Genomic DNA, 15,090 nt, shown 5'->3' with positions numbered 1-15,090 from the left:
TTAGCTCAGGTACAGAGGTTTGTCTCTCTGAAGACCCCTGAAAGCAAAGAGCAGGGACCAAAAGTTAAGACAGAAACAAAAAACAAAGGACCAGTACACAGATATACTACATGTATGTATGTATACACACATTTATGGGCATTAATGTTGCAAAGATACTTTTTATATCAGAGATAAAACCTGTGTGATACATTATAATTCTAGTCAACATTACAACATGTAGGAGAAACGTTAGCTTAATTTTGATAGGTGTTTTTCCATCCAACAGTCTCTGTACATATATTTTTAACATGCACATAAATAATGAGGTTTGTGAAAATGCTAAAAACTCTCTTAATTCCCTCATCTGGTTGAAGAGATTGTTTCTGTGAAGATATACCATGACAAAGTGCAGTGCAAGCAGAAGCATAAAGCATGTGACATTAACTGCAGCTTCAGATCAGTGTGGAAAAAACTGAAGGAACTTTCCTCACATAACAAAACTTTGTCGTGTTTTTCTTATACTTTTCACTGACTGTGTATAATCTGTGTTGGTTTCATAGCACCAGCTTGGAGAAACTCTATTAATACATACTAGATACATACTATTTCCAGAAACGTGCATAAAACACATCTTAAATCAATGCTACATCTGGAAGGAAACCATGCTAAAGATACAGTGATTGCAGGGGAGTAAACAGATGGTGGGTTGTTGGTGCCCCTGAAATCTTCTTTTGGTGCTACTTCCGAAATGGATGCCAACAATTATTTTACTATGTAAAGCAGTTATTTAATAAAAAAGGCGGAGACATTATTTGAGCAAATTAAGTGTCACAACTAATCTGTAAAAATGTGTTATTATTACCACTACCTTACTGAAGATAGGAGGGAAAAATAATGCAAGGTTTGAAAAATGGTCTGTCAAATAAAAAGTTTAGCCTCAGGTCAAGGTAGCTTTGTACTCCGTTTCAGCTTGTACACGACCACTTCCACCTAAATCCAGACCAAAAAGTGACGGCCCAGAATTGTAATATATAATCTGGACGGCAGAATTTGTCTCTCCTGCAACAAACAAAAATGGGCAAAGAGGTGGAGCTGAGACGGGTTGGGGGCTGCTAAATACGCCAAATTTTGATTTGAAATTACTTCTAAACAGAGGAGTAAAAAATAAAATTCACTCCCCTCACAGTTGTCATGGAGGTAAACCTGACCTACTAGACCTAAAATGTTTTTTTAATTTTTGTCACTTGGTTCCTTCGGTGGTTAAAAGTGAAGCCTATGCGGAAGTGCATAAAACTGCAGTTCCCCCTTCATCCACTAGGGGATCCAAAACAGAGCAAATCTCCATAGACTCCAATGTTAAAAAAACCAACTTCACTGCACAAATAAACATGTTTACAGCCTGGTTCAAAAATCAATTTTCAGTTCAGTAGGTCAGGTTTACCTTCATGACAACTGTGGGGGGCGTGAATTTTTTTCTAACTCACTCGTTTAAAAGTAATTTAATCTCAAATTTTGGCATATTTAGGGGCGTGTCCCTTTGATTGACAGGTACCAATCTCCTGCTTCAAGTCAGAAGAATGTAGAACAACTGCGTTTTTTAGCCGGTTAACAACGTGACTTTACCCTGCTTACCTCCGTTAGCTGTTTAGCTCCTGTTATCTCCGGGTTAGCTCGGTTAGCTTTTTGCTACAAGCAGCTCGGAGTTCGCTCGATGTAAATCATGACGCTCACAGCCCCCCTCTCAGCGTTGCCTATCTGCCCATATTTGTATTTTCTGGGTGAGACGACGTGCATGCCCCTGCCAAGATGGCGATGGTAGGAACCGACAACTGAGCTTCAATTCAGCTCTTCAAAAATCGATGGGTAACGTCACGGAGGCTCCGTCCATCTTTTTATAAACAGTCTATAGTTAATACCTACCCGTTGCCATGGTAATCAGAGCTCCAGTCCAGAGAGGGGTGTTGGTTTGGAGTGTGTCGTCCCAGTTGGTGGTAGTCCACTGATGAGGACATCACTGATCCACTATTGAGCATACCTCCTCCCATAGGCTGGTAGTCAGACTGGAGAGAGGGGGGGTAGCCCTGTAACAATAACATAAACAAACAAACAATGAGAAAAAACTAATTAGATTTTCAGGAGTTAATAACTCTACTAACATGTAACACAAGTAGTCCCCAAAGCCTCCGTCAAGTTATGGTAAAGGTAAACATGATTTTTTTTTTCCTCCTAAAACTGTACAAAACTTTTTATTTTAAATCTGAAGCATTTAACTAAGAGTCATCTCCACGGGACTGAAAGAAGAAAAGGGTGAACAGATTGAGACATGAGAAAAACATATAGCCTGAGCTGAAAGGGACAGGTGCATGCTGCTGTTCTAAAAAAAAAAAAAAAAAAAAAGCTAGTTATTCTAGTTTGGCGCCTGCTTATCAACACGGTCTGCAGTTGGAGCAGCTGTGACACAAAACTCCTGGAGACAGTTGTAAGTACTCCACGTTGCTGAGGAAAAACAATCTACTTCCTCTTTGACATCATAACATACATGTATAAATCTGCTTGCAGATTAGAATAAATACTACTGTTTACTTTTATTTTTTATTTTTTTGTCTTTTTCAATGTCAAACCATCCTGCATAGACAGCTGATGACAGCTGAGACCGGTCTTCATAGTTTTACAGAAATGCTTCCAGATTAGAAGGAATATGAATAACTAAAGAGAAAAGAGACGGATCAGGTTCATCAGCTATAATTACCGAGGTTTGAGTATCTTACTGTTTTTATCATCAGCGAGGATGGAGGAGGAGGGAGCAAGGAAGATGGAAAGTAAGAGGAGGAGGAGATAAAGAAGGAGGTGAGCATGCCTAAAACCTTAAGATACTTGAGAGAGGAGAGGGAAATGGAAAAAGGCGTGTGTGCTGTGACAGAGGGTAGACGTGAGTGTGTGTGTGTGAGAGGGGAGAAAAGGAGAGAGGGACTGAAAGGGAAGTTAATCTGAGTGTTGTGAGTGAAAGAGGAGAAAGAGGAGGACAGCAGGTGGTTGGGTTCTCCCCCGCTCGCCTCCCCCTCTCCTCCTCTACCTCACCTATTCATCTATTGTTGAGCAAATTCTTCTCCTTCACTCTTCACAAAAACCCCATCTGCCTCCTTTGTCTCTCCCTCCCTCCCCTCCCCTCCCCCATCAGTTCTCACTCTTCACCCAGTAATAGTTAGGAGCTCTGTCACTGGGTCCTCTCCTTTTTTCTCTCTTCACTTTAAAAAAACCCAAATTTGCTCTGTTACTAAAAAACACACTAAATGGGGGAGAGACAGGGGATTATGGGAATCAGGGATTAAAACTGCACTATAAAAAGATGCAGAAATGGAAGTGAGACTCTGGCCCCATTTTATCGATTCTGGAGGATATATTTTCTACCTTGTGGGCTTCCATTTGATTCAGCATGATTTCATATTACAACCACTCATCCTGCTTTTCCTCTTTTTTTTGTCTTTGTAGACAAACCAACACTAAACGGTGGGAAATAAAGAAAGCTGAGGGGAGACTGATGACAGTTCACGGCAACAGTAGCAGAAAAAAGTGGCAGTCCCAACAAACTGAACTCATTTTGTTTTGCTTTTTAGTGACTTTGTATCAAGTTACTGTTTGTCTAAATGTCTTGAGAAAAGGTTCCAAAGTGGCCAATTCCTATACAAGCATTAAGTGTTGACATTGACTAAATTATAAGGTAAAAAAAAAAAAAAGTCAGCCAGGAATTGACGGGAAGAAAAAAAACCCAGCAGTTTTCTCCAACCATTTACAGGTGGATCAGCCAAATATGGCCATCACTAAAGAAGACAGCAATGCTGTGCAGAAGACTGACGCTCAAAGCTGGAAACTGAGATGAATTTATCTGAAAAATTTCCTGAATAAAAATGCCTTGTTTGCAGTTTCTTCTGGCAAATAACCTGGTCTCATCTTCCATACAAGCAGTCTTGTCAGCTGATTAAGTTCTTGCTAAATGTTTTTTTACAGATACATTATAAAAAGGAGGTGTAATAAAATCACACTAATTTACACTGCAAAAAAAGTAAACAGAACACTTAAAAAGACCCTAAATCTTGATAAATAAAATATTCCAGTTGAAAAGTATTACGCATTATGTAGTGGAACTGCGTTAAAAACAAAATAACAACATATTTCAATAGAAATAATCATTTTCCCTTGGAGGTCAAGAGTTGTACTCAAAATAAAGTGGAAACATCAGATCACAGGCTGACCCAACTTTTGACATTTGAAGATGCTTGTTCCCATTGAGACAACAGGAATTCTCCCGTAGGATCTCCTGTCAGACCTGGATCAGGTCATCAGTCAATCTGGACAGTCTGGGGCGCGACATGGCAGAGGTAGATGGAACGAGACATAACGCCTCAGAGGTGCTGGATTCAATTCAGGTCTGGTGAATGGGCAGACCAGTCCAGATCACCAATGCCTTTGTTGTGCAGGAACTGCTGATAAGCTCCAGGCACATGAGACCGATGCATCGGAATGAAACCCAGGTCCCATTGTAGCAGCGTATGGCCTGACAATCGGTTAGCGAGCACATGGAGGTCTGTGCGGCCCTCCAAGGATATGCCTCCCTAGACCTCCACTACCAAACCAGTAATACTGGAGGATACAGGCAGCAGGACCTGGTGTTTTCAGATTCTCATGTTTGTCTCATGTGCTCAGTGTGAACATGCTTTCAACCAATTCTGCAGTTCTCTGGTAAATGCCATTTGGGCTGCATGATGCTGGAGTCTGGTCACAAGCCCCACTTGTGGACATCAGGCCCTTGTACGGTACACACTGACAGTTTGAGCAGAATCATACACATTAGTAGCCTGCTGGGGGTCACTTTGCAGTGCTTCTCCCATTCCCCCTTGCAAGGAACAGATAGTGGTCCTGCTGCAGTGCACATTGACGTACCATCCTGGTTGAGCTGCAATACCTGAGCAACTTCTGCAAGTTGCAGACACACCTGCATGAAACCGGCGGTGGAGAGGGTGCTGGCAAAATGCAAATGTGACAAAAAATCAGCCAGAAAGGATGAAAACAGGAAAATGGTCTTCAGTCTCTTCCATTTGTACAACAGCCGGTGAAAACAACTTACAATCAGGGTTACTTCCTACATGGACAGACTGATATCCCAGAAGACAGACGTTCCAAATGACTTGATTGTCAGATTTGATTGTGCATTGTGAGCTGATTATCAATTCTCATAAAGCAGGTTATATTAATGTTTAGCGTGCAAGCAGCAATCCTGGATGAACCATTTTAACCACTAGCTCTGAGAGGATTATACAATGAGCCACATGGTTGAAACACTATCACAGTGGTATGCTAACTTGGCACGCTGCTAGTATAGAAGTTGTTTTACTACAGAGATAAAAACAGAAGTCTCTGTGTAGAGTCTGCAATGAAAATAAGTCAACCTACTTTTAAATTTACAACAGGCCAATTTATGGTACGATTTAATAGATCTAGGCTATTGTGTACTGCTGTAATTGTAATCCCTTTTCATCCATGGTAATTAGGTCTAGTGCTAAATGAGAAGACCTTAATTTATGCAGCACATTTCATGTTACTGTTATTTGGCAGACATGATTAGTAGCAAGTTCATCCAGATCCAGATCAGTAGTATGTCAGATTATAAGCTTGTCCTCTACAACAAACCAACAAAAAGCAAATATCTACAAGCACATTGTTGGAAACAATCAAATAAATGATAAGATTGCATATACAGTAAGTCTGACCTGTGTGATGGCAGAGGGGGGTGTCATTCCCAATGAGTGTCCACTAAGCTGCTGGTGCTGATGGTGTGGACTGTGCAGCCCTCCCAGGTGTGCCTGGCTGTGAAGAGGAGGGCTGACCTGAAGAGGAGGGGTAGAGGCTGCTGCCACATTCCCAAGGGAAAGGGCTCCCTGGTGGGGGACACTGGCCCGTGGCACAGTTCCTCTGGAGGACAGAGCTTGGAGTTGAGGATGGATATGGGGGTGAGGAGGGGGCAGGTGTGGGCCGAGACCAGGGCTTGAGGCATGAGAAGGGTGTGATGGGTGAGGATATGGCATATACATGCCTGGATGCTGAGGGGGAGGGAGAGGATGAGGGTGAGCCAGTGAACTGGAGGAGGAGTGCTGACCCGGGTAAACTGAAGGTTTGGGTGTGAACATTGAGGTAGAAGAGGACGATGTGGAAGAAGAGTGGGGCGGCTTCATCTCTGATGGGTCGCTGTAACTCTGAAAAAAACCAAACCAAACATAACCGTAAATAATAAAATGGTTTGTATGTTTCATGTCTTTTCAAATAATCCTAACTGAGCAACTGTGTGTGTGTGTGTGTGTGTGTGTGTGTGTGTGTGTGTGTGTGTGTGTGTGTGTGTGTGTGTGTGTGTGGGGCACCTGTGAGACGAGACTGGCTCTGTAAGCAGCCAGTTGTTTCAGATATTCCTTCTTTGCTGTTTCTGTCTTCTTCTTGTACACCTGAAACACAAAAGATTTTCCCTTAAAGATCCTGAACCTTCTCACAGTATTTGAAACCATGACCAGTATGACCAGTATGACCAGTGTAAATGACAGAATTCCACTGTGTTTACTCTGGTACAACCATCTGAGTGCTCAGAGTTAACTCCTTCAGTTGACAACCACAGAGGCATCTGCTGCAGAGAACAACTGGGTATTTGTGCAAAACTACAGACAAAGTGCAAATTATTCTCCCTCCTTGTATTTTCGAGTGTACTTCGCACTTTCAAACCTTTCCTGGGGAAAGGGTTCAACATCTTAATGAGTCTTAAGTGAAGACGCGGTTGGCTTTGAGTTTACATTAAACATCACAGCTGTGAAGTCACATCTTCAAACCTCATCACGGCCTGACTGTCAATAAATGACTAAAAAGCTAAAACAAAACACTCAGAAGACTGAAAACTGTCTAACTTCTGAAACGCCTCGATACGGTGAGAAAAGACGGTTTGAGTGGAGTCGCTCTAAATATTCTCTAAGTTTAGATCTCAGACTACATGTTGACAAAACGTCATTTTATTGGATCTGTGTATTCAACTTGCTCAGTGATGATCGTCATGGTTTTCAGCATAAAAAGTGCCATAAAAAACAGCATTTCTATCTGATTTTCAGGTGGTTGAAGTCACATTCTTCTATCTCTGCTAGTTGCACATGTTTGTGTGTGTGTGTGTGTGTGTGTGTGTGTGTGTGTGTGTGTGTGTGTGTGTGTGTGTGCCACAGGTCAAACTCAACTATGTTCAGTACAGAAATCCTGCAGAGAGAAATGACCTACTGTGGTGTAAATAAGATAAATAACATCAGACTATTAACCCTTTAAAGCCCAACCAAAGAACAACTGGGAAGAAAAGTCCCTTTTTTTTTAGGTGAAGTCTTTGTTTGACCCTTAAACATAATTTGAAAAAACTGAATTAATTTGTTTTTTTGGTGTTTTTCCCATTTATTACAATGCAATAGATCAAAAATGTGCAGGAGACCAGTATCTTATGGTGTATAACAGGGTTTTGAGTAAAGTTTCAACCTTAAAGTGGTGCAAAATGTCTAAGAAACTTGCTGCGTTTCCATTACACTTTTTTCACTAAATAAAAGCAATATTTGTCGGTTTCGACAAACAACAATTGCGTTTTGCGGGTGTTTCCATTGAACAGCGTTTAGCGCATTAGTCTCTAGTCTCGTTAAATCTCGTTACTCTTGTCAGACTTTACAAAAATCGCGGTTTATGCAAAGTAGCCGAAGTAGAGCGATCTTTTGTGGTTTTCTACTTGCTGCGGGGAATTTGCTACAGATTTCAAACCTTTTTCCCCTCATTTTCTTTCCATTTTCTAAAACTCTGGAATTCGCTGTTGTTTTTTCCACACAGCGTCATCTTAACCAGAAATGAACTGCTCATGACTGCCCACGTCTGGGGACACGTAAATGCAAAAAAAGTGTTTCCATTACACTTTTGCGATATGTTTCTATATCGAAACGTCTGAAAAACCACCTCACGAGAGCACAAAAACCTTTTAGCGATATTTGAGACTTTTTTTTTTCAAAATGTAGGTGTTTCCATTTGCGGTTTTTATTGCGATATTTCGTTTTTGTGCAATTCTAAGTGTGATGGAAATGCAACTACTTTATGAATCAAATAAGATATGTTTGGTTTTATAGGGTTTAGTTTTTATGACAAAGACAACATATGAACCTGTTAAAGAGGAAATGCGTTGAAGTTGTTCATATCTCAGCTTTGAGTCCTTGTTAGAATATAGAGAAGTTCCTATTCAGATGTTTTGATAATCCTCCAACTCATAGAAAATGCACTTCTGCATCGACAGTGAAATTAAGTTGTTTTTTTCAAAAGATTAGATTGAAACTTAATCTTAACTGTAATATTGATCACAATTAGATATTTTCCTTTATGGTCCAGGGCAACTAAATAACTACGACAACGTCACTGAATCCGAACACCATAACATTCAGCTGAAATGGAAATTTAGCCTGTGCAGTGATGACTGGTAGTCCCAATGGTATTGTGATAGCTGGTGATGTGTTCTTATCATAAAGATGCTGCCATTCACTGCCCTTCTCACACAGCCAGTGTTTACTTCAATTTATGGTTTTACTGAACAGAATAAACATGCTGACTCTCACAGGGGACAAGGCTCTGCAGTAATGCTAATGGTTCTGAGAGGCTGTACATACACTGGCACAGAGAAGATACAGGCAAAAACCCTGACAGTATTCTCAAACATTCAGACAATGGAGGACAATGTTGATCAAGGTTAATTTAAAGTGGAACTATTATGTGCATTTCAGGCTAATTTATTTTTATTTCTGAGACCAGAAGGGCTGGGATTGATTGAGTTATTGTATACAAATCACTTTATTTACTTCAGACCGACCCTCTCCGTAGGCTGTCAGATCAGCCTGCGGGCAAAACAAGTGGATTGAGACTCTTCCGCATTAAGCCCCGCCTCCCGCCACTGCACTACATCGGGAGCGCGCACCGCACCTGCTTTCGTCGTCATTGTAACATCTCATAAACAGAAGTATTAGGCTAATATGAACTCAATAGAAAAACAAAATACAATGTCAACACATAGCATACAGCCCTACATGTTGGAACCTGAATCAGACCCTGAAAACTAAGTGGAAAACAGCAACCCACAGCAACGAATGCAGCAGGATGTCTCTTTTTGGTAAACTCACCAGCCATGGAAATAACTTTATCCGATGTTTTCCACCCGCCTGATGTATTTGTACATGCCCTTGTTAACCAGTAGAAGGTAACCAATCACCGAACCTTATCCCCCGGGACGTCACAAGGATTTCCAAGTAGAAAAAACTCTCTAAAACGACGCGTTTTTCGTTGCCATGCAAACCGAACGGAGAGCGTGCTGAAACTCAAACTCAAACATGCGTTTAGGTGATAAAAAACAGTGCCGTTCACATGTCTGATGAGGATTCAACACTGTAACACTGTAGAAAGACCATAATAGTACCCCTTTAACATGTTATCATGAAGTAATTTGTCGCCTGATGTTAAAAAGTATAGCAGTAGGTATAGAGAAAATGTTTCACACACCATGAAAGTACAGGATTGTCTATAAAATTGGTCTTACTGTGCTGAAAGATAAGTTAAAGCAATCAGTATTTAAGACCATGAATATCTTAACAAGTGATCTGGCTATAAATTTGAAACCACCAAAGCCATAAACGCTGATACTGTGGGGGCCTTTTAAACTTTATTTAACAAATATATGGCTTATATGTTTTTTATTAGGCATCAGTCATTTTTTGTTTATGTTCATCACTGCTACATTCAGGCACAAACAACATGAACACAGAAACCATAAAAATATTGGTATACGAGAGGTTTTTACAGTACATGAGACTGGATGCTATTGAGGGAGGTATAATGCATGAAGTTACTGTCGTCACCCCCACATATCATGTTGCCATAAGGTTCTTCCCCATCTCTGGTGTTCAGTGTCTTAAGCACATTTTGAGGACCTACCTGTTTCTGTTCTTCACCGAGGCCATCCCACATGGAAGCCACAATCTTTGACACTTCCCCAAAGGTAGCGTTGGGGTTCTGGGCCTTGATGTTGGCTTGTGTGTCCCTGAAGAACAGGGCATAGGCTGACACTGGCTTCACTGGCTCATTTGGATCCTTTCGCTTCTTTTTCTTTGGTGTTTTTGGTTTCTTGGAGATGTCCACTGTGGCTGGCCGCTTTTCTCCCTGTTAAAAACAATGATGGATGTTGAAACAAACAAAACTATGTTTATACTACACAAATACATATATAGGCACCACTATTAGTAGGGAGTTCATGTCTGAAGTAGAATGTATAAAAAAAAACAAAATGAGGTATGAATATGGCATATAAAGTCAGAAACAAAATATATATCTGATGATATCATCCAGAAACAAAGTTAATGTAATATAATTCCTCATCTGTTATTGTTTGATGTTAATTAGTTGACCACAGAGATGAATCATATGGAAACTCCCTACCAGTCTGTGGAACCGATCGAGCCCTTGTGAGTGGTTAGAAATTATAGACGCTATAAAAAGGTCATGTTTCCACAATGCTCCGGTCCACTAACTGTTGCTAACACAGCATGTCAGCAATAGTTATTGTCAATCTCTTCAGCTTAGAAACATTATGTGAAGACTCATTGCCAAAAACATCATGAAATCATTATATGTAGTCCTTAAGGATTAAATGCAGCCATTGTATGGCTTGCATAGACTTGTCAAACGTTGGAGTAAACACAAAGTGTTTATCTGGTGCTCATAATTATCAAATGTCTTGCAGTTCTTTGGCTGAAGAATAAGATATTGTTATTAGAATAAGACATTTTACTACAATATAATTTTAAAAAATAGCTAAGCAAAAAGGAATTCAGTCTGAGAAATGAATGATGAATGTATGCTTCAAGGTTTAAATGGATAAAATCTGTCTTTATAAGCTAAAACCAACTAATCATTAAGTATCTTCTAACTTTGCATGTGTGATTTATTCAAACTGCAATATTGTCCTTTTAGGAACAAAATATATTGAGTGTAAAATAAATTGTTGCCAATATTTTTAATCAATTAAAACTATATATTATATATACACAGACAGATGAAATAAAGATACAGATGCATCACAATGATTGATGAGGCATCTGTATTTCACTATAGTAGTAATAGTAGTAGTATTAGTAGTAGTTCCAGACTCATTTTCATGTATTAATCTCAAGGACTGTTTGTTTACTTAACAAAATACCATTCTTAGCATATTATTCTAAAACTGCATCTTTTATTTGGGCTTGTTTTATATCAGACAGATTGAATGACATGGCTGCTCCAGGCTGAAAAACATCAACAGAAACTTTTTAACATTTTTAAAGATTAAAGTAAAAAAGTTTATCAGGAAAATCATCATCGGTGTAACTTAACAGTCTATTGATTAAAATGTAAAAGCCCACCAAATTAAACCATAAAGACTCTGTAGAGTTCAATGCTTAATATGATCCCAAAGTCTGAAATGTGGAGATGTATGTTTCGTAAAATACCAATCAAAGTGAAAAAAATATATATTTATACAATCAAATATATCATCCTCAACGACAAGATCTGATTAAAATGACAGCAGCTTACAACATCGGCTAACAATTTATCCACTGTATTCAGATTTAGTTTGAACATGATCAATGCAGGATCTTCTCACAACATGAAGAAAATAGATATGTGATAGAAATTGGTTCTTTCAGTGAGCTCCTTCTTCTTTAGCGGTTTTGCATGTTGTACAATCACTGCATTTAGCTTAAACTAGATGCACAATTTTCAGTTTGTTTTATTCTTTCAAATTTCACCTTTATTATGCTGTCAAATGCTGCAGCTCAACACCCACTTGATCATTAAGACTATATCTACCTTATATACACTACCAGGCAAAAGTTTAGACATAATTTCACATTAAATCCAATGGGAAAGTGTGTCTAACCTTTGGACTGGTACTGTATGAGATATACGTTATATATAAGGAATACCTTATATATAAGTACTTTATCCTTATACCATGGTCATTAAGAATTCTAATGCCAATTGGTTGTATTATTTTTGTATATACTATATATCACAAGTATTTTGGCAAGTTGAATCACTGTTTTATCACTCTATTACAAGCATCACCATAGCAATGCTTTGACTAACTGTTTTTAGACCAGTTGGCTTTTGACTGAATGAGAGAAACGAACTGTAGTTTTATAACGGTTGTTTAGCATAAAAAGTACATCAGTGCCAACATAAAATAGTTCCTATACTTTAACATATTTAGCAAGTTTTGTAACAATAAACTTTTGTTATAAAATGTCTACTCTGTGGGATCATGGTATGAACAGTTTAAACAACTCGGACCCATGCATTACATGGCTTTAATGCCCTTTGTGGAAGAACACCATGGTGCACAATGGAGTGGTGTTCTAGACTCCACATCGTGCATAAAACTGTGTAATGCACGCCTCCTCGTTGTTTAATCCTTAAACAATTTGTATGTGTTTACTCAAAGCTAGTGGTTAACATATTTCAAACACATACAGTGACTTTATAAAGTCAACTTTACAATAGACATATATAATCACAAAGACAGTCTTTTTTTGGATGCTCAGGAATGAATTGTGAAAGTATATTGGGGATCTATTTTGGTTTTATTTCCATTTCTTCTTGAAGCCAGTATACCTGTATGCTGGTTCATAATGTTACCCATCTGCAGCCTCTGAGAAAATTGGTAAATATCACTCATCAGTAATGGTTTCATTTCCCAAGAACATGGAGAGTCAGGTTGTTGCTATGTGGTTGTGGGTGAGTGAGACAGCTAACAGTGAGGGAGCTGATTTTTATCTTGTTGATATGCGGAGAAAATGGGTCTATTATGACATATAACATTATGAGTCTCCACTGTCTGCGCGCATATACACACATATGCACTCACACAACAGAATAAAAATGATAGCAATATATCTCACTGCTTACAGCTCAGTGAGATAGAACCAAATGACTCATACAGACTGCAGGAGTTGTGTCTCTGTATATTTGTGTTTGCTTTGTGTGTGATTTTTTTTTTACCCTGAGTCCATCTTCATTGTCATCTTCATGTGCTGAACTGGGTGGAGATGGAGTGGCAGATTTACTTCCAGGAGGTGAAGGGGAATTGTGGGTAACAGAGTTCCTATGAAGGCCCAGCTGGGATTGGTTGATAGTAGACAACTGATTTTGTTGGCTCATGCCTGATTGGTTCCTGGGTCCAAGTGCTGCTTCAATTGGTTGCTGGCTGCTGGTAAACCGAGAATCTGAGTTCACCATCTGCTGCATCTGCAGAAAGACAAAATGGGAAGGCAAAGCATTGGATTTTGACTATCTAAAAAATATTCCAGTGTGCAATTATTAACATAATTGTTCTTATTCATCATCAGTCAAATAGGTCACATTATACTCATTTTCAGAATAACAGGTCTCTACTAGAATGAGTTTCTTTTTACCCTTTCATGCATGAATTAATGAAAAATAATGCAACATTTTTTAAATAAAGTATTTCACCTTCACTAACAGATGCAATGATACTTTTTTAGTTTATTAGTGTTATTTAAAAATTTATCATGATTTATGATTTATCATAATGTATTCTATAAGATATTTATCAAATCTAATTTATTCATTCATTCATTCATTTTCTGAACCCACTTAATCCAAGTAAGGGTTGCGGGGGAGCTGGAGCCTATCCAGCAGCCTTCGGGAGAGAGCTAAGGTACACCCTGGACAGGTCGGCAGTCTATCGCAGGGCTATAAAATTATATATAATTATAATTATATTATGTAAATCTTCTATAAAATATAGTTGTGTTATTTTCTTTTCCTATCTATCGCAAAGGAAAACTTGCGTAATTACATTATATTAAATTATATCATAAATTTATTTATTCTCCAGTAAGTGGAATCTTATTGGATGACTCACTAACATCCACTGAAATGGTTTATTTACAAAAATACCATCCTCATTCATGAATATGCAATAAAAAAAAACCTGTAAATAGGTGTTCACTATACGGCCACTATGCATGAAAGGGTTATTGTCCGAAATATAATGATTGCAAAATTGATGGACCATCTCTTTTTACTTTATGTCTAAAACCCTTCATTTTAGCTCAGAGTCTGTCTGTCTCTCTGAAACAATCTCCCCCAGTGACAGTGACTGGTAAAATACAGGGTTTGTCATAAACTGTGATGAGGTGTGTTACTGTGAAACAGTGAGAAACCTACACCGAGGTAACTGACACTGACAAACACTAACAAAGTAAGTGGTAACAAAGAAGTGCCAAGATTTCCTTCTCACACTTGTCATCAACATGCTTCCAACCTGAATAGTCACAAGTGATCAGCACATGTGCTTACCAAATGCAAAGCTATATTTAATCCTTAAACATGTTAATCCTCAAGAGCTGGTTTTATTTGCTACCAAATATGATGCAAAATATGTCACTATCAATGTAAACATAGCAATTATTGAAAAACTAAAAAATGTGGTATACACTGTCTCATGACATGCCCAATAAATGACTGTTTATGATGGAAAGTTGTAATTTACTGGTCAAGGATATTTTTTTTTTCTTGTCCAGCATTTAAGCAAGAAGAATGATTACCTGGATGCTGTGTTGAAGACTGGGCAAATGTACTTTGCCAAGTGGAGCATTACAGATACAATCCTTCTGGATTCTTGTTTTTTTTTTCTATTTATTTTGCATAATTGTTTGTATTACAAAATTTGTATTGCTAGACCGGACCGAAAAGGATAGAAAAGGGACAGAAAGAGAATCGAGAAGAAGTGAAAACAGAAAAAGAGAGAAAAGAGAGAGAAAGAGAAAAAGAAACAATGGGAGAGAGAAAAACCTACATACATATGCATGTACATAGGCACACATACACTCCCGCCTATATATACACATATACATATACCTATACACATCGGAGTCATGTTCCCCCAACGGGAGGACAAAACCATTAACTGTTAGGAGACCCAGAAATTAACAAGCTAAATCAAAAACAGAAAGAAAACCA

The 15,090-nt window shown here is 38.7% G+C and overlaps 1 protein-coding gene across 1 annotated transcript in view; it reads right to left on the bottom strand.

Moving 5' to 3' along the window:
• tox (thymocyte selection-associated high mobility group box) overlaps positions 1–15,090 on the bottom strand; it is a gene marked incomplete at its 3' end in the record, with an annotated part of 48,795 nt that continues 33,705 nt past the window's right edge. The window contains exons 6-11 of the mRNA XM_079244263.1: positions 13,105–13,350; positions 10,003–10,227; positions 6,393–6,473; positions 5,748–6,230; positions 1,903–2,063; positions 1–37 (exon numbers count right to left, since the gene is read on the bottom strand). Of these exons, the coding sequence (XP_079100389.1) occupies positions 1–37; positions 1,903–2,063; positions 5,748–6,230; positions 6,393–6,473; positions 10,003–10,227; positions 13,105–13,350 (1,233 nt within the window). The remainder of the gene's footprint in view (positions 38–1,902; positions 2,064–5,747; positions 6,231–6,392; positions 6,474–10,002; positions 10,228–13,104; positions 13,351–15,090) is intronic.

Source organism: Telmatherina bonti, assembly GCF_933228915.1.
Source record: "Telmatherina bonti genome assembly, chromosome: 7".
Classification (NCBI taxonomy): Eukaryota; Metazoa; Chordata; class Actinopteri; order Atheriniformes; family Telmatherinidae; genus Telmatherina; species Telmatherina bonti.
The sequence above is the reverse complement of the archived record's forward strand: the minus strand, read 5'-3'. Positions and strand labels throughout refer to the sequence as shown.